The following is a 25,859-nucleotide window of genomic DNA, read 5'->3' on the forward strand; positions in this document are numbered from 1 at the left end:
CAAATTTAAAACATTGTGTTAAAATGAAGAAAGCTTCGTGAGAGAAAGGTGCATCATTTGAAATCAATTATTGCCCCAAACCACCGCGTTTATTCACTCAAGCTGGTATTACCTGCAGGCTCAATTTCATATAGCTGCTTATTAAGTACAACATCATTGTGCTTTTCAGAAGGTGTAAACCAGTCAAACTGTAAAACACACATGAACATTTCGTCACTGGTATCCTGCTCATTTCTGCCAGCAAAATAGTTCAAGCAATATTTTCTGCCTATGAGCAGTTCTATGAAATTTGGAGTTTGGGAATTGAACACAAAACACGCTGACGTTATGCGGACGTTAAATTTTGTTTTGAATATTCATATAAATGTGTATTATTACAGAGGCTCTTCCACACAATCGTGCCACGCATGCGCAGTGTTCAAGCACCGTCTTGAAATCAAATGATGCACCTTCTGTGAACTTGTTAAAACCAGCCTTTTCAGAAAGCAGTTGGGCCTAACCACTTTGCACAATACTGTTCTCATAAATTAATATTACCAGTCTACACTTTAAAAACTCCCGGTCAAAATTGGTCCGGATTCCGGGTCAAGCTGACCCGGCTAATCCAGCTGATCCGGGATGTTGTTTACAAATTGGATTCTGCGTCATTTGGACCCTTTCTGGTGGGCAATATTGACACCGACTCCGGCTCTGACTGACCAATGGGATCCGGATCCGGTTCAATTCTAACCCGGAAGTTACGTAATAGAGGCCAATTAGCCAATCGGGAAAATTAGCATCATGGGCCCACATTAATTAATTAGTCGTCATTTAATTAACTGTACTTTTATTCAAATAGTGAAATATGCTTTACATATTCGGCAATAATAGATTGCACACAAATTGTTGGCCTTTAACTTCTTTGTTCATTATGTATACGTATCCATGTATTAGGGTTATGTTATGATATGGCGGTTGTGTCATATTGACAATCGAGATGCCCAAATTATTTATTATTACGTAGGCCTACCTTTTTTGTAACTACCAACTTTTCCAAGATGCACTAGCAAAAGTCACAGAGTCTCAGCCTTTTAAATACCAAACTAAGTTACATATTATGTTAACAGTTCACTATGTAAAGCAATCACTTCCGTAATTGTTACGGCGGTTCGTTGCAAGGTTGCCTAAAAAACTACGGGTAACGTAAACAGCCCCAAATACGAATGAACAGTATAAACATCAATTAACCGGTATTATTACACCGCCGTTACCGTTGTCTTGTATTTGAGACAATTACACTGGGAAAAACATTTACTCCATTATGTTAATTTTGATTCTCTGTTCGGTATCAACATGTGACAACGTTCAGGGTGTCCATTTTAACACAGCAGTTTTTGCTGTGTATGAAATGTAGTAATACCCGTAAATTTAACGGATATTCTTTTGCCCGCAGTTCGTCATACACGTACGTGTTTATCAACGTAACTTTTTACCGTTAACGCCCCGTGAACAATACTGACACCGATATTAAACCCGTTCCCCATGTAATTTGGGGGTAACGTTCTAGCTGGGAAATGTCACATGGGGTGTACTCGGTCAAAATGGTTGCGAATGAGTGAACTTTCTGACTTTTGTTTATGTAGGAGGCAAATCTGACGGGCATGTGGGAGGCAAATTGTTGACTGGCATTTTGGTCTTTTGCCCATGTCACACGAGGCAGTTTACAGGCAACCAGTTGCTCTGTGCGACACCACCTTGACGTAAAAGAGCATGGCTCGTGGCGTTTGAATTGAACCCATTCAAGTATAAATAGTTCGCGCACAAAGCGGGTATGAAAGTCACACACATGTTTTTTTTTAATACTTTCGCGTAATGAAAGAACTTGCTTTTGGAAAGAAGACACATCTGGAATACACCGTGGTGTTAAATAAACACTTTTGATATTGGATCGTGAACACAGTGTTTACACTGAGCTATTGGTGTAGTTTTAACACCACGTAGACGTATGTGCGCGCTTCCACGATGAAATAATAGCTACTTTTAGACATTGACACATTTTATATCAGGGCTAAACGGTGCATTCATTTTACACCAAATTAAAACACTAATTTTGTTCGCTTTTACAGTGTAAACGAACCTTGCTACATGTATAATTATTGTCCCACAAAGTACCAACTACACAGGGATACAAATGTTAAAGCATACTCGCTCTTTATAGTGATGCGATTGACAAATGACGTCATGTTACACATGACTACAGTGCGGTGCACTGATTGGCTGATTGTTCTAGGGGTGACGAAGTCACGCCCCTTTTAATCAACCACTTGAACGTCCTCATGGCTTATTTCAGCACTGGGTTTGCTGGGTTGTTTTAAAAGGGGCGTTGCATCGATAGGCCAAGTTTTAGACCAGTTATACGAAACGTAAGCCATTTCTTTCTCTTCTGCCTTATAAATCCTGTTTCTTCAGCGTGGGCTGACACGGTTTCTTTTCCCGTATTATTTATGTTTTGGTCATTTGAAAGAATTTCCCCACACCCTGTAAAATCTCTGAACGCAAAATAAAATAATAAAATATAAATTTGAATAGTATTTTACGCTGACCCTGCTATTTAGTGTTCGTTGGAACCAGCTAACGAACATGAATTAGGCCAAATAAATAAAAATAAAAACTTGTTGAGCGTCCTGCCTTTTTTTTTTTTATTATGGCTGCCACAATTTAAAAAAAAAAATTGGCTGGGCTTTTTTTTTCGAAGTTTGTCCGTCTTCTGAAATCGTTAAAGTGTTTGGGGACGATAAACATGTTTTTCTATTTGGCCTAATACAGCGGTTGATAATACCACTAACTCTTCGTCTCTCCACTCTCTCAATCTCTTTATTAACACCACTCCTCCCTACCCCGTCCCGTGCCCAATTTCATAGAGCAGCTAAGCACGAAAATTTGCTTAGCATGAAATTTCTTCCATGATAAAAACCGGATTACCAACCAGATTTCTAATTTGTTGCATTTCCTAGTTACTGGTATTCAGCTGTTGTATGGATATCTTGAAAATCACGTAGAAATTTGGTTGGAAAATCCTGTTTTTATCAAGGCAAACATTTCATGCTAAGCAGATTTTTGTGATTAGCAGCTCTATGAAATTGGACCCTGCTAATCCTATAATTAGTTATTCCATTTGATGCTCTTGTCATTTCCTTGGCCCCTCCCCAGGGTATTTTACCGTCTAACCAATCAGGAATTGTGATACACTTGCTGTTTGATAGTGTGTGCTCTTTTATTTTGAAAAAGTCAGAGCCCAAGCCAGAGCCCAAATTTAGAGCCCAAGCCAGAGCACAAGCCAGCGCCAAACCAAAGCCTCAAGCCAGAGCCTAAGCTAGAGCCCAAGCCAGATCCTAAGCCAGAGCCCATAGAGCCCTAGCCAGAGTCCAAGCTAGTGCCCAAGCTAGGGCACAAGCCAGCGCCCAAGCCAGAGCCTAAGCTAGAGCCCAAACTAGAGCCCAAGCCAGTGTCCAATCGAGAGCCCAAAACCAGAGCCCAAGCTAGCATCCATCATAGAGCCCAAGCCAAAGCCCAAGCATAGCGCCCAATTTAGGGCCCAAGCCAGAGCCCAAGCTAGAGCCCAAGCCAGATCCCAGGCCAGAGCCCAATTTAGAGCCCAAGCCAGAGCCTAAGCTTTAGCCCAAACTAGAGCCCAAGCCAGTGTCCAATTTAGAGCCCAAAACCAGAGCCCAAGCTGGCATCCATCATAGAGCCCAAGCCAAAGCCCAAGCATAGCGCCCAATCTAGGGCCCAAGCCAGAGCCCATGCTAGAGCCCAATCCAGCGCCCAAAGCTAGAGCCCAATCCAGCGCCAAAAGCTAGAGCCCAATCCAGCGCCCAACCAAAGCCCAAGCTAGAGTTCAAGCTAGAACTTGTAATATACAATTATTTTGTACCGTCTCCCCGAAAAATATTTGTTGTTCAGCAATATTTTCTGATTTACCAGTATTACCTGGCTCAGGGTATACCGCCAATAATAGAAACTTTTTAGTCAACACTGCTACCGAGCAAAACATATTTGCGAGGAAACCATCCACAACCATCTTGAATCAAAGGGATATTTTGGCTCGTAGCCTGTGCCCGTAGTGAAGCTAAAATATCCATAAATATACTTAGGTAATTTGTTGGTGCTTAGCAACCAGATTAGCTTAACCATTGAGAGGGAATATTTGCCCACACCTTATGGCAAGTTGTTATCACGAATAATCCATTTAATTTAAATGAGTATTACTTAAAAAAAGGAAAATAAATAATACTGAAGAATGTATGAAAGGTTTTTCTTTCACGGCGGCTGGCAATCTACTCGTGGAGCTGCGTGTCACACAGAACCGAGACCTTCGCAAAACTGGAGGCAATTGCGCATGTCCCGTGACCTCTGAACTTTAAGGTTAAGAGTCCGTTCTGTACCAGCAAACGAACACATAAACGAGAAGACCAGACACCATCTAAATTATTGTCTTCTATAGAACTAAAACTGCTTTGATGTTTTTCTGTCCGTTTTTTTGTTTGTTTTCGCGAGTGAATACTTTGTGATAATTCAAAGATGGCAGTAGCGTCAAAACATGCGGATCCATTTATAGTATAGGACGGGTTTTTTCTTCTTCAAATTAGAATTAAGTACTGCGTGAAAACGGAATTTTTAGTGTCATTCTGAACTGACCTCATCCAGACACCCCACACTGGATATTACATACCCATCCGCGTTGTGATAGTACTGCCACGTAGTTGAACATCACATTGACAAAAGGCCGAATTGTGGTCGAAGGCCCAATTAGGAACAACTACACGATTCTACCCTCATATTGTTCAACAGGCTATATTTGATATCTTGTTTGTCGTCGAAGTACAGCACGGTAAGCGGGGACATATAACTGGCCGAGCAACAGGGACCCATGTAGCCTTCTGGGGGTGGGTTCATAATGGACATGATTTTGGTGTGGCTGTACTGTTGGAGTCGCATTCTAGGGCAGAGACCGGAGCAGTAGTTTGCTTCGTACGCCTTGGGCATGAGGATCCAGTCCCACTGGAAGTCTGCGAAGACTACGCGGAGAGGGTACCGGCAGCACCTTTCCTCGGGCTGGCTCTCAGAGCAGATCAGCCCAGCGGCCCGACGGCTTCGTCTCCTCCTTGCGTCGTGTAGTCGCAGCTGGATAAAGGGTTTCTGGTTGGAGAGAAAAAAAGTGGACAACTTGGGTAATGGAATGCATTTTTAATGACCAAGAGCTCTTTGAAATGGCAGAGATAGAAACAGATCACCCAATTCCTCCAACTTTGTATTACTGACGTTATATACTTCCGGTCACTAGCTCGCCAAGCGTGAGTAAACCAGTGTATACAAGGGTGATTGCTCTTTGAACCAGAAGCACCGTCAAGTGTTTTTACGATAAGTGTTCTCGGTTCTTTAACGTGCACTCCCAATCTTTGTACACGGGACCTACAGCTTAATGTCCCATCCGAAGGACAAAGCAACGATGGTAAAGTATCTTGCTCAAGGGATGCAAGTGCAATGAAAAGGACCCTCACTCTGCTGATCAGAAACACCAGAGCTTGAGTCTCGTACTACTGCTCGGCAAAGACAAGCTCTGCCAAGAACAAGCTCGGCCAAGACAAGCTCGGCCAAGACAAGCTCTGCCAAGACAAGCTCGGCCACGTCGAGCTCGGCCAAGACAAGCTCTGCCAAGAACAAGCTCGACCAAGACAAGCTCGGCCAAGACAAGCTCTGCCAAGAACAAGCTCGACCAAGACAAGCTCTGCCAAGAACAAGCTCAGCCAAGACAAGCTCGGCCAAGACAAACTCGGCCAAGACAAGTTTGGCCAAGACAAGCTAGGCCAAGACTAGGCCAAGACAAGCTCGGCCAAGAACAAGCTTTGCCTAGATCAAGCTCGGTCATGACTGGTACGATCTTCTAAAAGCTTCATATTATATCAATGTTGTACATTCACACCATGAGCGAAATAAACTCAAATATAAAACTGTTCTTACCCGTGGTTCGTCTTCATCAGTCAGTCCAGTTATCACAACCGAGTTGCCCTCATCGTCGTACACCTCGATCTTCAAACCGGCATTGGTGCTTGGACTCACAATCCATTCCACGACTACGTCAGTCAGCTCGACGCTGTGCCACTCCCCATGTCGGGTGTTCAGGCGAAGCTTCTCTTCCCGTACCGTGTCCAGCTTGATGAGCCCGGCCCGTCCCTTGTTGATCCGAACCACCCGGCTAACGCTCACCGGGCTCATGGTGGTCTGTACTACTCTCGTCCTTTGGACGTAGAAGTATAGGGTAGCCTTTGAGACTATGTACCCGTCGGTTTTGTCTTGCAGGTCGAAATAACATATGGTTGGGTCGTCGATGCTGAGTTCTGGAGGTGCTGTAAGAAAGAGATTGAAACAACCTTTATTACACGATTACATGTTTGGTAGTATTTAGTTAAGCTGGTGAGCAAATGAGCACACCAGCAACCTATGGTATAGGGATAAAGGGGATGCGGCGGGTATCAGACACTGTAAGAGACCAATACGCGGCTAGATTGGTCCACGCGACAGAAGAAAACTGTAAGCTTGGTGTAATTTTCCGCGTTTTTTTCGGCTGAAGAATTGCATGCCCGATTTATACGAATCCAACCTGAAACGAACCTTCCACGTTGTATGTTTTGTTGCCCAAATGTTTTTTTCTTTTTCTTCTGCTGTACAGTGTATGCCCTTTATAAGACTATTAACAAATGTCAAGATTTCTCTTTGTGTCCTTGATAATTTAGGTACAATGAGACTGTCGAGTTGACAATCGAGTCATGTGTACTGCAAGAAATGCAATAAAACGAATGACCTGTGATTTTTCAATTAAATAATGGCTTGTTATATATATAGCGCTCATATTCGTCACTCCGTGCGTGACGATCATGGTGATTCAACATTCTTTATCTTCAAGGTGTGTGGGGCTACGTTTAAATTTTGAGACCTACTCATCTTACATAGCACCATGTAATGTTTTACAATGTGCCGTGGCGCAATATGCTGCCAATCAAACCAGGACAATCAAAATAGGCTAAACATTTAAAAAATATTTTTGTGACGAAGATTACATCGGGGTTTGTCATGGTCGTCGAAAATGTGCCTCTCTCCGACTTGTGACATGCCATTTGTTTTCAACCCTCAAGTGACACACGTGACGTCAGTTTGCGTATGTAACCAAGGACACACCTCAAATTGAGGCTATCAAATGTCATCAACAACTCAAACTTGTCAGTATACACAAAAAATCAAAAGTATTTAAAAGATTTAAACATTTACAACAACAAAAAACACTCCCGCGGGCCAGAGTCTTTAACGTTTTCAAATCGCATTAAATAAACACTACTATGGCTCAATTCAATAACCCTGAAAACAAATTTCCACAGTCGACAAAATAAAACCAAAAACAACAATGCCGCTAAAATCCCCAGGGTGCGATTGTCCTTTTTCATTGATTTCCAATTTTGCTAAGGCGGGTACTTACAATTACATGTCACTCCTCTAACTCAAAAACAGACCACTAATACTGATTGATGGGTCGCGTCATTTTCCTCCAAAAGGGAGTTCTAATAAACGCTGTTTACTCGGATTCTCAGCTCCTGTAAGCTGTCCAAATAATACATACACCTTGGTTTCTATTGCCGTTGTTGGTAACGGTATGCCCCCCCCCTTCTCTCTGTCCCTCCACTCTACCCCACAAGAGAACAGAAAAACCGTTACACGCAAATGTGACATGATCTGACATGTTTATCCGCGATTATTGACGTTAAGTTGATCGGGGCGAGCGCCAGTGTGACTCGGCCTAAACTGACATCACCTATGCACTCTCAATGTTTGTCATGTTACAAAGCGATGTCCCTAAATCCTACACAATACCGCTTTCAAAAGAGTAAAGAAAGAAGTTGAAAAACCTTAAGAGTGTTATGAACAACTGCGGCCGTAACTAATTGATTAAATAATACCTCGTAGTTAAATCGTTAGCTGAGGTGTTTGTAAACTTTTTTTTCTTCCCCCCTAACAAATCCCAAAGCCGCAGAGTTTGTTTACGACACAAGAGATCGAGATCCACCCAAGGCGAATGGTTGTTCTTTTCATTTTCCAGCATCAGGGAAAAGGGAAATAACACCCTTCAAACGAATCTGTCAAATATGTCTGAAAAAGGGGGTTCCGGCACTTGCATGCATTTTAGACGTGTTTATTTTGTTGTAGGACAATTCATCAATAGCCAAGAGCTCTAAATTAAAAGCGCTTCGACACGCTTGACTGTTGGTCGGTCAACATCTTTGTTTAACTTTAAAAAAAAAAAAAGTTTCTTTAGCCACCATGGTTGTTTGTCCAGAGATAGATATATTGCAGCAAGTGGGTAGCCGCCCAGAGAGGGGAGAAATCCCGGCTATAAAAATGACCAAGTTGAGGTTAGGTCTGGCAATCACAAACCGCATAACTGCAACTTGTAAGAGTGGGAGATCCCAGCTTCACAAATAACTAAGTTGTGGTTAAGTCTAGCAATCACAAACCGCAAAACCACAAAAACCACTTAGCAATTTAACTGCCAACATAATATGAAGTCTGCCAAGGGTTGTCTTTTTTTCTTTCCTTTTTTTTGCGGTAACACGCGACGGTCAAGACACTCTGTGATGATGTACGAATTTCGACAACTCTTCGCAGCCACTCCAGTTTGGCTGAGTGCTCTACCGATGAGACGCGTGGAAAGACAGGCGGCCCCAGTTCATTGTCACGATGTCTGGGTAAGGGATCTATCTGCCAATGCCCAGGTCCTCTCTACTCAGGGTTTTCGGTTGCAAAATGTGTAGGCGGGTAATAGCTCGAGATTTGGCGGTGAGGAAGCAAGGATTGGATTTTGAAGTAGCTAAAGGTTTGAGGGCATGTGCTTCTGGGGACAGCTTTGATCCTTGGAGAACCGATTTAGGAAGTCCAAAGGCATTTACCCATTTAATATAATATTATTCTTTATAGATGTTTAAGTATATACAGATTTCGAAGAAAACGCTTCCTAAGTAGTCTTTATCCCAAAAGGCATTGGGTTAAAGAACACTTCATATCTGAAACTTAAAATAGAAAGAAAGAAAACAAAAAAATTTATTTGACTAAGAATTTTTCCATCTCGCTTTTATAAGGCCCAGTTTATGTCCGAAGTTTCAAAGTCCTGATGACAGTTTTAAAATTGGTAGCCCAAATATTGCATAGTGGACAATGACATAATAATAATATTGAAAATCATGTTAGGGCCTATACTTGATAACACTGCAAATCGATCGATCGATCGATAGCAGTAAAAGGTTGTTTGACTTTTATCGATTATCAATAGAGATTAAGACTACGGGCACTTCTGACTCATCGGCGGAGTGTTTATAACAAATAGGCCTACATGAAGCTGTGTTTCCATGTTTTTTTTGTGAGCAATATGTAGGCCCACACAACTCCCTAACTGGTAGGCTACCAAATTGTTGCTTAGCAATGAAACTCGCTAAGCAGTATTTTCTGCTAAGCAGCTTTACGAGCCCTGACAAGCAAAATGTGACTACCTGCCAAGTTTTCACTGTTCTCAGACTGGTATGCATTGACTTGACAACTTTATATTCTAAATTTTAGCGTGTAAAGTTTTATCAGTTCACAGGTCCTTGGTATACGTTACGAACAATGAAAACTTTACCTACTAAAAGTTATAGTGTGTAAAGTTTTCACTGTTCACATCAGCCGAGAGGTTTTAGTTAAGTCGCTCGGTCAGAATTGACCAAGATTCCGGGTCAGGGAACTGACCCATTTCCGGGTCAGCATATGGGTTTTTTCAAAAAAATTGATTCTGCGTAATTTTGACCCATTTCTGTGTCATTTTTTGTTTGTTACATCGATATCGATTCATACTGACCAAGAAATGGGTCAGATCTCACGAGATCTGGATCCGGGTCAATTCTGACCGGAAAAATCAATTATCCTAAAAAAAATAAAAAAAAGAGATACACCTTTAAAGTATGTATTGCATCAGTGTCATATAGGGCCGATAATATGGCTGATCCAAAATGGACATTGGCCCCATGCGTGGACTCGTGGATCGTTTACCAAAACCCAGACAATTATTAACGAAATAAAACACTTGTTGAAATCGGATGTTATCACGACTATTTATTAAAAGCCAGTGGACACTATTGGTATATTGTGAAAGACCAGTCTTCTCACTTGGTGTATCTCAACATATGCATAAAATAATAAACCTGTGAAAATTTGAGCTTGATTGGTAATCGAAGTTGCGAGATAACTATGAAAGAAAAAAAACCCACCCTTGTCACACGAAGTTGTTTGATTTCGTGACCTCAAATTCTAAACTTGAGGTCTCGAAATCAAATTCGTGTAAAATTCGTGTCTCAAACCCTGTGTGTGAGAGCCTGTTTAGGGTACAATATTGTTACGGTATGGTTACCCGTCTATTTTGGGAAGACTCGCTCTGATGTGATTGTACTGGAAAGTTCATTACATAGACTGTTCGTTTTGTTATTTTGACGTCTCAGAAATTAACTGGCCATGGACATTATTTTGACTACTGTCACAGTGCGGCCATTTTGCTTGGCTCTAAATTAAACTCACGTATAACCAAACCAAGGTTGGAAGGAAGTAAAGTATGGCCCCATTTTATGGCAAGTGAATAAACTATAGGTGTCATTGCGGACACAGAATACCCGATTATGGCGTTTTGTGTTTTTCCCCTTAACGCATGTAATGTATTGTGAACAAAATGTGTGAAAATATTCATATTATGTTAATTTGTTGCGTGACTGTTTAGATGACTGTACTCAACGCATTGCGAAAGAATTGCTCATAATTTATACACTGTAAATATGGATTTTGTCTCCCTGTACTGTAACTGCGTATGACACAGACTCGCCAATTGCCTTGGACTGTTTCAGATTTATGATTTTGATCTAAGTTTTTTTTTTTTTCTCTGTGATTGTATGCAGTGTGAACAACAGCCCAATTAATTCCTTGGTTCGACAGTATGGTCTGTCTGTTTTACACCCACGTATTGAAGCTGTGGACAGTTGATGACAGTTATTGACAGTTGTTTAATCAAGTTCGGCAGTGGGCCATGTCACTGCTCATGGATGGAGCCAGAAATCAGGCTTTCACTTCCCCCCCCCCCCCCCCCCCAAATCTTCATTGAAGGCAGTGGACAATATTGGTGATTGTCAAAGACTAGCCTTCACATTTGGTGTATCTCAACATATGCATAAAATAACAAACCTGTGAAAATTTGAGCTCAATCGGTCATCGAACTTGCGAGATAACAATGAAAGAAAAACAACCCTTGCAACACGAAGTTGTGTGCGTTTAGATGGTTGATTTCGAGACCTCAAGTTCTAAACTTGAGGTCTCGAAATCAAATTCGTGGAAAATTACGTCTTTCTCGAAAACTATGGCACTTCAGAGGGAGCCGTTTCTTACAATGTTTTATACCATCAACCTCTCCCCACTACTCGTCATCAAGCAAGGTTTTATGCCAATAATTATTTTGAGTAATTACCAATAGTGTCCACTGCCTTTAATAATAGATATTGCTACACATAAAAGGTATAGATATTGGTCGAAGATCTTTTACAGTTTGCTGGGAATTAATTGTTCAAAAGATAAAAAATAAAAAATAGATGAACAATAATCAAATAGATGAAAAAATTAACAACATATAAAAAAATAAACAACATATAAAAAATGTTTTGGTTCCGTTTCACTTTTGTCTCCTGAAGACAATCAGAGTATACTGATCGAAACGTCGGCTTTGCTAAACGAGTGGTGAATCTATGTACAGAACCATCACACCTCATTGAGACAGTTTCACGATGTTTATGGTGTTGTCCCCAAACCTCAGAAGATTGACAACAATAATAATCACACAAATAAATAAATAAACAAATAAATAAACACGATATAGTCACTCGTGATCGACCATCAGTATGTAACCTTTGGTTTGGTCTGTGGTGTCTGACAGAAATGTTTACACTTAAATTGTTTTTATATTCCTGGCGAAACAGGCCTCAACACCAAAAACCAAAACATCTATAAATAGCCACTGCGAACATTGTACCCCTTGGGTAGTACCTAGTGTAAACATGTCATGTGGATGATTTTGAAGCAGCTTTTTGTTAATTCCCTCAGCCCAAACCCTTAGCTAAGGTATCTCGGTGTTCAGACTAGACTAGCAATTACGAGGTTGTGGGTTCGAATCCTACCGAGCTTATATTGCTGATTTCACAATGACATAGAATACGTATTGTTTTTTAGTTACTGAATCACAATTTATTAACTTGTGCCCTTCATAATCATATACGTTCAACCAATGTGTGTAAGAGCATAGAGAAAGGTTCTTTTAACTTATTCACCTTTCTCTATGGTTTAATCATGGAGGTTATTTCTACCTCCAAATTCTACCTCCATGGTATAATGAGAGAGAGAGAGAGAGAGAGAGAGAGAGAGAGAGAGAGAGAGAGAGAGAGAGAGAGAGAGAGAGAGAGAGAGAGAGAGAGAGAGAGAGAGAGAGAGGGAAAGAGAGAGATTGGCTGTGCCAGCTTGGTGTTTACATCCCATTGTGGAAGTTTGCCGAGTTTCCTTAACGGGAAGATCATGTAAACAAATAACAAAAACAAAAATCCCTTTCAAATGATAAAAAGACGAGGACATTGAAAAATTGAAATTGCAATACCGTACTCCCAATCTGCCATTTTGCCTTCCTTTAACACTTTTCTGCGTGGGTGGTGACGGGGGAACATAAGAATATTGCAAGAGAGAGTCAGACCACATATGTTGAGAAGTCCATAATTAGTGGCATGGACCCGTGGGCGAGAACCAACCTCCAAGTTACCCCCATTAATCATAGTGCAAAATAATAATTTTCTAAAAAGGTCCTAGGCTGAGGACATCTTGAAGCATCACGTTGCATTCGTTAACAACGGAGGCCCCTACATCTTTGAACAGCTTGTGGCTTCCGGTTGTTGTCCACAGCTTATGAATTATTCATGGTGCCTCATGAATAATGCATCAAAGAGATACCTCGGGATACACCAGGGCACGCGGTATATTAATTGACGAGACCTCATGATGAATTTTTGTGTTTTAATTTTTTTGATCTGAACGAACAATTTCAGTTATCTGGGAAGATAGCAAAGGTGATTGGTTTGTTGGCAATAATAACACAACTTTTAAATTGCTACAAATAGGGCGAAACTTTTTAAAGTTCGATAAAGAAAGGTTTACGGTAACACCATGTAATGATAACAATCTATGAATGAGTTGGAGTGGTTCTGAAAAGAACCGTTGGTTCCACTTTATGGTTTCGATCAGTACGCTCTGATCGTCTTCTAAAGAAAGCTAGACTTTTAAAGTTCGTTGTTTGAGGTTTACGTAGATAAGAGTAGAGTATTTGGACTGAAAGTTATGTTTGCGGTAGCATTTCATCATTATTTCCCTGTTTAAAGGAAACGAAACTCCCCGTTTATAAGAAACCGGACTAGATTTCTCTGTTAATAAATGGATAACTTCAAACTTTATTTATTTATTTATTTATTTATTTATTTATTTCCGTTTGCTGATGACGCATAAGGTTCGAATTATTTTAATTTGTGTGCCCGTTTTAAAGGCACTGGACACTTTAGGTTATGGTGAAAGGCCAGGGTTTTCACTTGGTGTATCCCAACGTATGTATACAATAATTGTTTTCTTTGTTTTACATTTGGACTCACTTTGTCATCGCAGGTGCAAGAGAATAATGACCGAAAAACACCCTTGTTGCACAAATTGTGTGTGATTTCAGATGCCTAATATTTAAAGGCCTTGGCCCTTTTATTAGGTGAGGGAGAAAAAAACGTCTTTCAAAAACTACGTTTACGTCCGAGGGAGCCGTTTCTCACAATGTTTTACACTAAACAGCTCATCGTTGATCGTTTCCCAAGTAAGTTTTTATGCTTACAATTATTGTTAGTAATAACCAATAGCGTCCAGCGCCTTTAAGACGTCGTGATGCCTATAGCGGCTCAGGCCAAGTCAATCGGTCAACGCCTAGTCTCCACACTATTCACTCGCGTCCATCTCACATTAATGTCTCAAATCGCACCAGAAAAACAAAAAAGGAGCCGTCAGGAGCAATTCCACATAAAAAAAAATTAATGTGACTCGATGAATATTAGAATTAACCCCAGACATGGGCCCCGAGGCTGAGACATACAACAACTGAAACGGGAGAGTTTGGTCTACTATTTCAATAATTTCCATACTGTGCCCCGGATCTTTATGACTTAATACGCCCTGACCTGGAACATTAAACTAAACTAGGGCGTGTGAATCCGCATTTTAATGTTTCTGAATTATGATTTTCAAATTGAGGAATCGGCTGCCCAAAATAAAAAATTAATTCATCACTAAAATAATGGTGCATGAACGAGTTTAAGACACAGGACACCTTTGGTAATTGTCAAATACCACTATTCTCAATTGGTGTATATCCAATATGCATCAAATAACAAATCCCTGAAAATGTTGACTCAATTTGTCAACAAAGTTGTGAGAGAATAATGACAGAAAATCACCCTTGTTGGAGGTTTTTGAGTGCTTTCAGACACCTTATAAGGCTACAGACCTGAAGTATTTTAGTACTGAGTGAAACTACCTTTCTCAAAAAATTACGTCACTTAAGAGGGAGCCGTTTTTTACAATATTTTATACTATAAACAGCTCCCCAATGTTCGTTATATACCAATTACGTTTTTATACCAATATCGTTTTTATGCTAACACATTCTGAGTAATTAAGTAGTCGATGTAGTTTACTGGAGTCTCTGTTTGTTGTGTTAATTAACTCAGTTATAAGTAACAAAATGGTTTACTCGGTCGAGTCGGCTGTGAGCTACAGTTATATATCTCTTAGTTTTGTTGGTTCAAATGCACACAAAAATTACATTATATATTCAAGAACGCTACTGACCAATTCTTTCGAGATGGTTTATTGACGTTTATTTTTTGTTTGATAACCAACCACAAAAATGTGTAATATTCTAAGCTGTGCCCACGCGAGCTTTCACATGAAGGGATTTTAGAGTATATCCAAACGCGCGTACAGAATTTCATCCTGAAATTGCTAGACTAGTGGGCGAAATGTCTTATCAACTTTATAAACGTCTGGTATTTGATGCCAACTGAGCGAGCATAGCAAATACATGTTTGATAACCCACATAAATATGTTATGATATATTATGATATAATACCATGTATACAATCTGATGATATGACCTATCGCATTGATGCATGCTATGACTATTAAATTGCATATTTGATGGCTGAGTGATCGTGATTTTGCATTTGATGCAACAGAATTACAATGAGAGTTGAATGGCTTGAGGTTTCTTTAGTGAGCTATTTTTAACAACTCTGGCAATGACTTCACGCAATAGTGCATAATACTTTAAGGCAAAAGAGTTGGATGTTGTTGTTGTCCCATAGATACCCTTAGCAGGTTGGTTACCGACCCCTGCACACTTGCATCCTAATAGCTGACCTAAAAATCTCACCTTTTTATAATAACTTTATATTTTGTTAATCAAATTTTCTTTTTGTTTTGTATGGTACATCCTAATATCGACGTCATATGTAGGTTGCGTTTTACACTTTCATGGTGCACAAAAAGTGTATATAAACACAAAACGGAGCTCCCACAAATGACTTTGTATTATTGATGACGTAATCGGACTTTCCGCGAATTCTTTTGTAAAGCAAAAGAGATGGGTCTTCAAAATGATTGATTTTCTTACAAATAAGTTTAATTCAGTTAGAACTCAATTTCCCTCCTGATTGAAAAAAAAATTCTCAAATTAATTTCAGCAAAAGGTCACCTGCTGCGGTTATCATTGAAGCTGGTCTTTAAAGGCAGTGAACACTATTGGTAATTACCCAAAATAATTGTTACATAAAAACTGATTTGGTAATAATATGCAATGGAGAGCTGTTGATGGTATAACACGTTGTGAGTAACGGCTCCCTCTGAAGCTGCGTAGGCTTTGAGAAAGAGGTAATTTCTCACTCAAATTATAGAAGACTTCAGGCCTGAAGCCTTTTGTTGAGGCATATTAAAGCACACCATGTGTGACACAAGGGTGTTTTTTCTTCATTTCGTGCAACTTCGATGACTAAATTGAGTCCAAACTTTCACTGATTCGTTAACACAGATTTGTTATTTTATGCATATTATGTTTGGAACTTGTGATACATCTTCAAGGGCGTATAGGTTTTTTAACGGAGAGTGTTCCTTTAATGTTGGTGCATGAATGAATTGTTATAGATGCTACAGTTGTTTTTTTTACAGTTTTTTTTTTTTACAATTGTCATGAAACAGTTTTCATGAAATAAGTAATTATTCTACACCAAGCTGGTCAATGTAAATGTTGACATGGGTGGTTGCTTATAATCAAATTTTCAACAGTTTGTGATGTTTGCGGTTGCCTGAATACGAATTATACCGAGCGGAACAGCTGTACTCTTTTTGGTCTTTTACCCTTTTCTTTTCATTTTAGTTTAGTTCTTAATAAACAAGTTATTGTGCATAAATACCCCCTCGGTCTTTTGCCGGTCAACAAGGGTTCTGTACTTTAATATAAAGCCCTTTTTTCGAAGCAGGAACTAGGCCTTGACTTAAAAAGCACGTTTGATTGGCTTTGTATTTAAGGAATAAAATGGAGTCCAAGAGCTGCCAATTCTCCGTGATTCTGCAGAGAGTTTAAATAACCCAATCTACCAATGTTCTGGTGATTTTTTTTGTTTATCTCCCTGTTTAATAGCGGAAACTTTTTCCCTGGAATGTTGAATGTTGTTCTAAATGTTTGACTGATTGTAGTACAAAATCTCCATGATTGCAAGATGCAAATTAAAATAAATAAAAATATCCGGCATATCTCATGTAGCATTTGTTGACACCAAAAGGAGCTTATTGCCTGACGTCTCGACCCTGCTTAAGCTGACGAAAAGTTGCTTAGCAGCATCAAGATACCAACCAAAACACAATGAAGTAGGTCTAACAGTTTGCAATCCGGTTCTCTGCTGTGCTTAGCGCTATCTTCTGCCCAGTAGCAGCTTTTTACCAGGTCACTGGTAAAAAAATATATATCTAAACTTAGGTTAAACTATTTCACTGTTCCGATTATAGAAAAAAAGGGATCTAGATCTCCGGGACTCAGGCCCACCCGCTCTGTGCTATTAACCAATCAGACATAAAAATAATATATCCTGATCCATTTTTTATTTCCCCGAGGAGTCATTCCAGGGCACCCGGAGTTCATGTGGTGTGTTTTAAAAAAAAAAAAAGGAGGAGAAAAAAAGTAAGAAAGAAAAAACAGGCTTTCAAGACGGCGGCAACGTTATATAGGACACTCAAGTGAGGCGTGTCCCAGTTATCTCTGTGCTTTCGCTACCCCTGTTCTATTTTTATCCAGTCGTCTCGTCCCCCTTCCTCCTCAAGTCTATTAAAAGCTCGTCTTTATAACAAGAAAAAAGAAAAGAAGATATTTCCTCTGAGACGACTGTGATAATCAACAACCGCAATTTACTCATTACTCGAGCAGCCAGGCGTTGAAATATGATACGAGAAAGGATTTAGGGATGCATTTAGTTTCGCCATTATTTTTGTTCTTCTTGTTTTCTTGTTTTAATAATCACTCCAGAGATTTATCTTTATTATTTCACGAATGTTCTAGATCCCCCGCCCCCTCATCTAAGAATAGAATAACCTTTGAACTCATTTGGAGTCACTGAGTGAAACGCTGCGACAGATTCAGGGTTTTGCGTTTAAACAAAATGGGCTGTGTAAAAACACATTATTTGATTTGGTCTGATTTGATTTGATTTGAAATGGTTTAATGAAAACAAAGACCATCACAGCCAAATTGCCGCAATTGCAGTCAAATTACAAAGAGATAAAATATACAAATATCGAAAAACTTATTAAACAGTTTAATTATTAAGTCCTTTGCTTTAAACAAAATGTATAGTGTGCAAAAACTCATTAAAACCTTATAAAAAGGTTGAACTATGTAAGCTTACCCTGATAATATAGAATCATTCTTCACATTTAAGTTGGAATGGGAACTAGAAACTAATACTCTTTCTACTGAACTTTGGGAACGTATGGCATCACGCTGTGGTGAGAAAGGGTTATTTATCAAGATTGTGGTGTCTGAACGCAGGGGATTCCTTGGTCTGTTTCTAGCAACATTGGAATTTGGCCCAGTTCGCCATGAAAGGTTAAAAGCCCATGATAAAAACCACGGCCGAATTACGGGGCTCCATAATCACAGAAATGCGCTCGTGGCGCCCAGTTAATAAAAGCACGTGATTCGATGGCCCTTTTCGAGACCACGGGCACAGGCTTTAAGCCTTCATCAGTTAGTAAGAAAACACAGGCTTGCCTTTACTGTGCTTCAAACACAAGCCTACGGAGCCTCATACGTAGTTTCGATAAGGCCAGATTTGATGGGCCGTAAGCATGGTATGCGAAACTGTAAATTTTGCACAGAGAGTCATTTTTAACCAATGTACCAACCGTATTACCTTTTGGGTGCATAATGAAGAGAACAAAATCAAGAATTCGCACACGAGTGTCTCGGTAAATAGAACACATAGATGGAAACACTTCTTTACAAGTTAGCTTTATAATGTAGCTTTATAATACATTCATTATTGGCGTCAAAAGATGCAGTTTTGACTGTAGTCAACACTATGGTTCGCACACGAGTGTCTCGGTAAATAAAACACTTTAGATGGAAACACTTCTTCACAAGTTAGTTTTATAATTGTAGCTTTTTTAATACATTCATGATTGGCGTAAAAAAGATGCAGTTTTGACTGTAGTCAACACTATGGCGTTCATGTGCAAATAATGACGTCACACACTTAAACTGCACCATCACTTGGAGTTCTAAATTCGGACTGCCAATGCCTGACAAAACTGACAGTTGATGTCGCGCACTACATGAACGCGCCCTGATGCTAATGAGCCCAATCCCGAATAGCTGCCCAACTGAGCAAAACCCATTGCGAACCAGTCATCATGTAATGTGAAGTGCATGGCGTTTTGGGTCTCACTATGCTTAGCAAATTAGCACCGGTCTCAGCTACGCGGCGGTTTTGCAATTTTTGTTTGGTACATCAAAATAGCTACTGTCGTAGTGCTTATTAATTGTGGACGTTTGTTCTTCTAAACCGATTCAAAAAAGGGAATCCTTAGACAAAAATGATGATTTTTTTTAGGATGGCAATTCTATACTACAGAAGAAAAAACAATTGCCGGCGAGTAATGCAAAGATCGAGTCTGCAAAAAAACCTGACTGTTGATTTGTAATCATCAACAAGTCATAACGTGGCGTCGATATAGGCCTATGCCTTCATCAAAGTTGCGATACCCTCTCGTTTAGAGTAGACTTACCACAACTCACTTTAAACTACAAGTTATTGTTTTGGAAAGAACAATATAGTCTCAAACTCAACCCTTGAACCTGTCACAAAAATAACGCACATTGTGACAAACGTATCAGTATGCGTTGTGCATATATGAACAATAGGTTGAAATGTCAATTATCTATTGTTAGTTTTTTGTTTCAGTTTCTTAAATCCTTTAAAAAAATGTCATGAGGCTGGCTTGAATAGCTTATGTCCCAAAGATGTTCCAGTAAAACATGATGGCTCACGCAATAATTTAAAAACCTTTTGAAACTACACGATGTTTTGTAACCAGGTCGAGTTGGGCCGTCGAAAACTAGGTCACCATCTTGATACACGGCGCTTTAGAGTGTTGGTGATCACGTACAGTGAAATGTGACCCACATACACATTATATTTATACAGCGCACATTCATATAATGTAAGTACTTCAATTTTATGCTTAGCAGAAATGAGCAGGATACCAGTCACAATTTTCACTTGTGACATTGTATTTTGGCTGGTGACCGTGTTCTGGTAAGCATAGTAATATCGTGCTGAGCTGCCTTTTTGTGCTTATGCAGTTCTATGAAATTGGGACCATGACGTCGCCTGCCTTTCCCCACCTCGCACCCCCCCCACCTCGCACCCCCCCCCCTTTTCCCAGGGGATAATAACATCGGGAAAACAAATCTCAAGTTTATGGTTCGATACATGACATATACGCGTGCCCCTCTTGCTCTTGCACCCCAACGATAACTTCTGACAATGCCTATAACAACTTCAGACAGACTCAAATTCCGATGTGTTCAATGTGTTAAACTTTGACTTGGTGACGATATCTGATTCTTTAAACCCAGTACACAACTTTGGCATAAACTTGATTTTGTGTGAGCGGTTTTGCGAGCCGTAAACCTTTTTTTAATTTTTTTTTTTAAGTCGGGAATTGTCTTCCTCAGTTATGTCCCCTGCTTTGTTTTAAAGGTTCCCTTTTTTGAATCTTTTTTGAATCAAAATTTCCATTGAGAAGCACACTACGACCATAGCAACTTTGTTGTGCAGTTAAACAAATATCGGGAATCTAAAGACTTTGATCTACTTATCTGCCATCTGGAAGGGTTACTTGCGTTGAAGTTTTTAATTATGAAGGGATGGGGGGGGGGGGGGTGTAGAGATTTGAATGTAATAATACTCACTAGGTTTAGCAAACGTGATAATCCTTTCTGTCGTGACCTCATAGTGTGGTGCCATGTCATACTCGTCCGTGTTGGGCATGCGGTACTCGTCGTTGGGCGGGGAGTCACCCTGCATCGAGCTCATCCCAGGGTCCCGCTCCAACAGGTGTTGCAAAGGTGGTATTTTGGGTATCGGCGAGGTGATGTTGGGCACAGTGCGTAGGTCTAACTTCCTAAGTATGGTCTCTTTGATGGACTCGATGCGTAGAGCCCGTTGGTGGGCCCGCATCTCGCACGCCCCACACCGGGGCGGCTCCTGTTGTTGCTCAGTTCTGTTGTTGTTCACGGGTTCTGTGATACGGGTACGAGTCTTCTCGGATGGGTACTCACCGAGAGAAATGTCTTCCATGGGTGGTTTTGTGGCGTCGGACCCCGCTCTGGACACCTTCCCCCTGGACGTACGGGGAGCGTGGGCCCTCTCGCTACTACTGCTGCCGAAATCCGATATACTGTAGCGGGTGTTTCTGTTTGATGGTAGCTGTCTGGCTAGACAAGCCAGGTATAAAAGCTGCAGCATCACAGCGATTGGTAACAACACTTGTAAATGCTTCATGATGTTTTGTGAAGTTTTGTTTGGTGGATGCACCGACAAGTCCCGGACCAGGCAGGCAGCTAGGGGGCAGGCTAGCGAGACAGCTGATCTCCACTGAGTTGGGAGGCTGAAGGGACGGTTCAAGGAATGCCTTCGCACTTTTATACCTAAGCGCCCTCAAACAACACACATACACACACGACCGAGCAAGCACCCGCTGTATAATACACCATCAGCTGATTCCTGCAAAACAAATTAACGTTCGAGGGCAAACCGTCGCGCAATCCCCCCCTTCGGAAGCGCGAGCGAGACAGACCGCCTGTCAATCAAAATACGTCATGGGTCTGTGCGATACCGCCCCCAGTGCCGTTGTGTTGCACTCGTCAGCCACTGAGCAAACACCGTGGTAGGTGACGTACTTCAAAGGGGCCGATACGGTGACCATATCGGGGTCGTGCGCGCAACACACGTGCGTTGCATATTCGTGTGTGTGTGTGTGACAACGTGTGTGTACAAGACTAGCTAGGAGCTGCCACGAATTGCGGACTGTCCGCATACAAGCTTGACAAATCCAACCAGTTACTTCTACAATTCCGTTCGAGACTCTCCAACTCTGAGGCCTGCATTACACAATTTCATACTGTGTTCATCAACCCCATGCATATTCCCGGTGTCTCTTGTGTAGTAATGCTGTGTGAGGTTGCCCAAGGAGTAATAGGTAGACTCAGCGTATACTGCTTACTGCTGCACAGTAAAACTGCCCGCAGCCGGCCGCACTATGGGATTTTGTTGATTGTAAAGTAGTTCTCTTAAACCGCGAAACCTACGTAAACAGAACCCACAACCAGGGACCCTTTATTTCACTTCAAAGTTCACCAAACCGTGAAAGCTGTTAGAGTGCACAATATTCACAAACATTATTCCCACACACGAGTGCGTTTTGAATATAAAAACCACTTACTGTGAAGTTGGCCGTATCATCTTTAAAAAAAGAAAATAAATAGATGAATGAAGTAAACACAACATCCATAGCAACAGTATCATTAAACCAAACTGCAATTTCAGAAAACTAAGCTGCAATTTCAGAGAACTTAACTGCAATTTCAGTTCTGATAATTACATCTTTAAAGCCATTGGACACTTTCGGAACAGAAACATAATTAAAAGTTCACAGATTTACAAATAACTTATAGGGTTTACATAAGGTAATGGTGAAAGACTTCTCTTGAAATATTGTTCCATCAAATGCTTTACTTTTTGAGAAAATATTAAAACAATATCAATTCTCGATATCGAGAATTATGGATTTATTTTAAACACATGTCATGACACGGCGAAACGTGCGGAAACAAGGGGAAAACACAATTCCCGTTATTTTCTCCCGACTCCGATTACCAATTGAGCCTAAATTTTCGCAGGTTTGTTATTTTATATATAAGTTGTGATACACGAAGTGTGGGCCTTGGTCAATATATACTGTTTACCGAAAGTGTCCAATGGCTTTAAAGGCAGTGGACACTATTGGTAATTACTCAAAATAATTATTATCCCAAAACCTCACTTGTTAACGAGTAATGGGAAGAGGTTGATGGTATAAAACGATGTGAGAAACGGCTCCCTCTGAAGTGACGTAGTTTTCGAGAAAGAAGTAATTTTCCACGAACTTGATTTCGAGACCTCAGATTTAGAATTTTGAGGTCACGAAATCAAGCATCTGAAAGCACACAACTTCGTGTGACAAGGGTGTTTTTTCTTTTATAGTTATCTCGCAACTTCGACGACCAATTGAGCTCCAGTTTTCACAGGTTTGTTATTTTATGCATATGTTGAGATACACCAAGTGATAAGACTGGTCTTAGACAATTACCAATAGTGTCCACTGTCTTTAAAACAACAAGTCTATATTTCTGGAACTTGCCTACGCCCTTCCAGTTCAACCTGAACAATTATTATACATTCCCAAAGAAGAAGAATAGAGACAGATCAAAGTGCCTCTGCTTTGTTGACAGCAACAGTTCGTTGAAAGTAGCCTTTGGTTTCTAGGTCACTCTGGAGTGTAAGCTGCAATTAATTTCAAAGAAAAGGGTCACAGCTTCTGGATTGATAAATGATCTTTGAACGGTATAAAATACATTTTTATTCTTTAATAGATAAAAAGTCAAGAAGTAATTTAAGTTATGAAATTTGAGCTTGTCCATAATTTGTCATAAAGTTGTTGCTGCTGTTGTTGTGGTTGCTGTTGATGTCGTTGTTGTTGTTGTTGTTGTTGTTGTTGTTGTTGCTGTTGTTGTTGTTGTTGTTGTTGTCGTTGTTGTTGTCGTTGTTGTTGTTGTGGTTGTTGTTGATGTTGTTCTGGTTGTTGGTTGATGTTGCTGTTGTTGTCGTTGTTGTTGTTGTCGTTGTTGTTGTTCTGGTGTTGTTGATGTTGTTGTTGATGGTTGTTGGTTGTTGGTTATTGTTGTTGTTGTTGTTGTTGTTGTTGTCGTTGTTGTTGTTCTGGTGTTGTTGATGTTGTTGTTCTGGTTTTTGGTTGTTGTTGCTGTTGTTGTCGTTGTTGTTGTCGTTGTTGTTGTTTTGGTGTTGTTGTTGATGTTGTTGTTGTTCTGGTTGTTGGTTGTTGTTGCGATTGTCGTCGTTGTTGTTGTGGTTGTCGTTGTTGTTGATGTTGTTCTGGTTGTTGGTTGTTCTTGTTCTTGATGTTGATGTCGTTGTCGTTACTTCTCGTTCTCGTTGTTTCAGCTGAATTAATCGCCAAGTTTTTGACAACAAAGTGAAAATCATAGAGCACTGTTTTCAGGAGAGTCGTGTAAATACGTTGTAGGCCTACATGCTACATTTTTACTAATTTCTCAAAAACTACAGCACCTCGGCAAGTAACATTTTAAGGGAAGCTTTCTACTATCTATCATTATATTTATACAGTGTAAATTTAATCTGTGGATATTGTGTTTAGTGAATGGCAAATAGTACCCACACCCTTACAACAACCTGGAGGTTTGCTTAATAGAAACACAGGGACGCCCACAAATTAATCAAAGAGACTGAAGCATATTGATACCAAACGCACTCCATGGCTGTTATTGAAAACGAACAGCTTCCCGAATATCACACGAATGCATCACACACAGCTCAAGAAAATTCCCACGCCATCCTCTTGTGATGTTTGACAATTTCTTTCATCAAACCATAAACCCACGTACCACCTCTTAATCATACCGCCCAGTCAATATTACCCATTTTTTAAATCACGAGATATTGCAGGTCAACCGTAAACTTGACTGTTTCAATCCCGGCACTAACACACAAAGACCTATAGTCATATTCTTTACAGCAGACCATCTTTTTTCCCTCTCTATTGATCCTGTTCCCCGAAACACCCCTCTTTCTCATCCAACGCCCCCATATAGCATCGATTGGACGGACAGGAGTCGGCGATTTGGTGCTCTAGTTACAAGACGATGACACACTCCTTAATGCTTTTGGCGCGCCTCTCAAAAAACACTTCGCCTACATTGGCAACATTCGGGTGAGTTACAGAAGAAGATATTTAACTGCGTGGGATTTCGTCCCCTAAAAATGTTTAAGTAAACTAAACAAAGACTACGAACCCGCCCCATCCCCTTGTAAATTTCCAGATATCAGAAATGGCAGATGACAAAAGCTAATTTGAAGCCCGCAGAACCTCGTAGTGTGTACTTCACTTTTACCTCACCGTTTGAAATATGCCCAATAGTGTGTAGAGGGTAACCCAAATGTTCCCATACTGTAATGTCCAAGTAAACGAAAAAGATGATAAATAAACCCGCCCAGCCGCTTCTAGATTCTAGATGACTAAAGCTGATTTGAAACCCGAAAATCCTCAGAGTTTGTATATAACACTGTTAATATGGCCTTTGTAGTGAAGATGGTATCGCCAATACTTGAACATACACTTTTCATCCTGTATACATAAGTTACCCTCCGCCTCAAAACAATTCCTGAGATACCAAACACACAATGAAAACACAATAGACCTTAATCACTGCGTGGTCATCTTGATTTGTATTTTTGTATTTTTGTATTTTTTTTTTTTTTTTTTTTTTTTTCTCTTGATGTGGAGTTATATTACTCCGTTTATTCAACATTCATCAGCAAAGGCATACATCAAATAAACACACTATCAAAAGACACTCCGGTAAATACTTCTAATATATAACAGGCACAGTAAGTAACAGAAGCTCAGAAAATAACAATAATAATAACAATAAACAAAATAATTAAATAGTTAAATGTCATACCTCTATTATATATACAAATATCTACAATATAGTGTGACTCGGGAATCACGTGGTTCGGGAAAAAACAATACTGACAACAACAAAAACAAAAATTAGAAAAACATGATACATATGGGACAAAGGAAATAACTTGGCCCTTGGTAAAACAGGCAATTAGTAATTAAAACTGACTTCGTCCTTAGTGGTGGAACACAAAGCATTGTTCCTAGTATAGCAATTTTGGAATGATTCTGGTTTTAACCTGTTCTTTTCCATTCGAAGAAAATATTTCAAAGATAACTTTAACTGTGAGATAATGTCGATTTCGGCTGGTCTGGAATAACTATT

General features: G+C 40.1%; 1 protein-coding gene across 1 annotated transcript; it reads right to left on the reverse strand.

The window, feature by feature from the left end:
- Positions 1-4,526: 4,526 nt before the first annotated feature.
- On the reverse strand, positions 4,527-21,503 carry LOC117300302 (growth/differentiation factor 8-like). The gene is made up of 3 exons (XM_033784040.1): positions 20,685-21,503; positions 6,001-6,386; positions 4,527-5,178 (listed from the first exon to the last, which is right to left on the reverse strand). The coding sequence occupies exons 1-3, from the start codon at positions 21,274-21,276 to the stop codon at positions 4,789-4,791; spliced, it is 1,368 nt and encodes a 455-aa protein (XP_033639931.1). The 5' UTR covers positions 21,277-21,503; the 3' UTR covers positions 4,527-4,788.
- Between the last annotated feature and the right edge of the window lie 4,356 nt (positions 21,504-25,859).

The sequence above is a fragment of the Asterias rubens genome, chromosome 15 (genome assembly GCF_902459465.1).
Source record: "Asterias rubens chromosome 15, eAstRub1.3, whole genome shotgun sequence".
In the NCBI taxonomy this organism is placed as follows: domain Eukaryota; kingdom Metazoa; phylum Echinodermata; class Asteroidea; order Forcipulatida; family Asteriidae; genus Asterias; species Asterias rubens.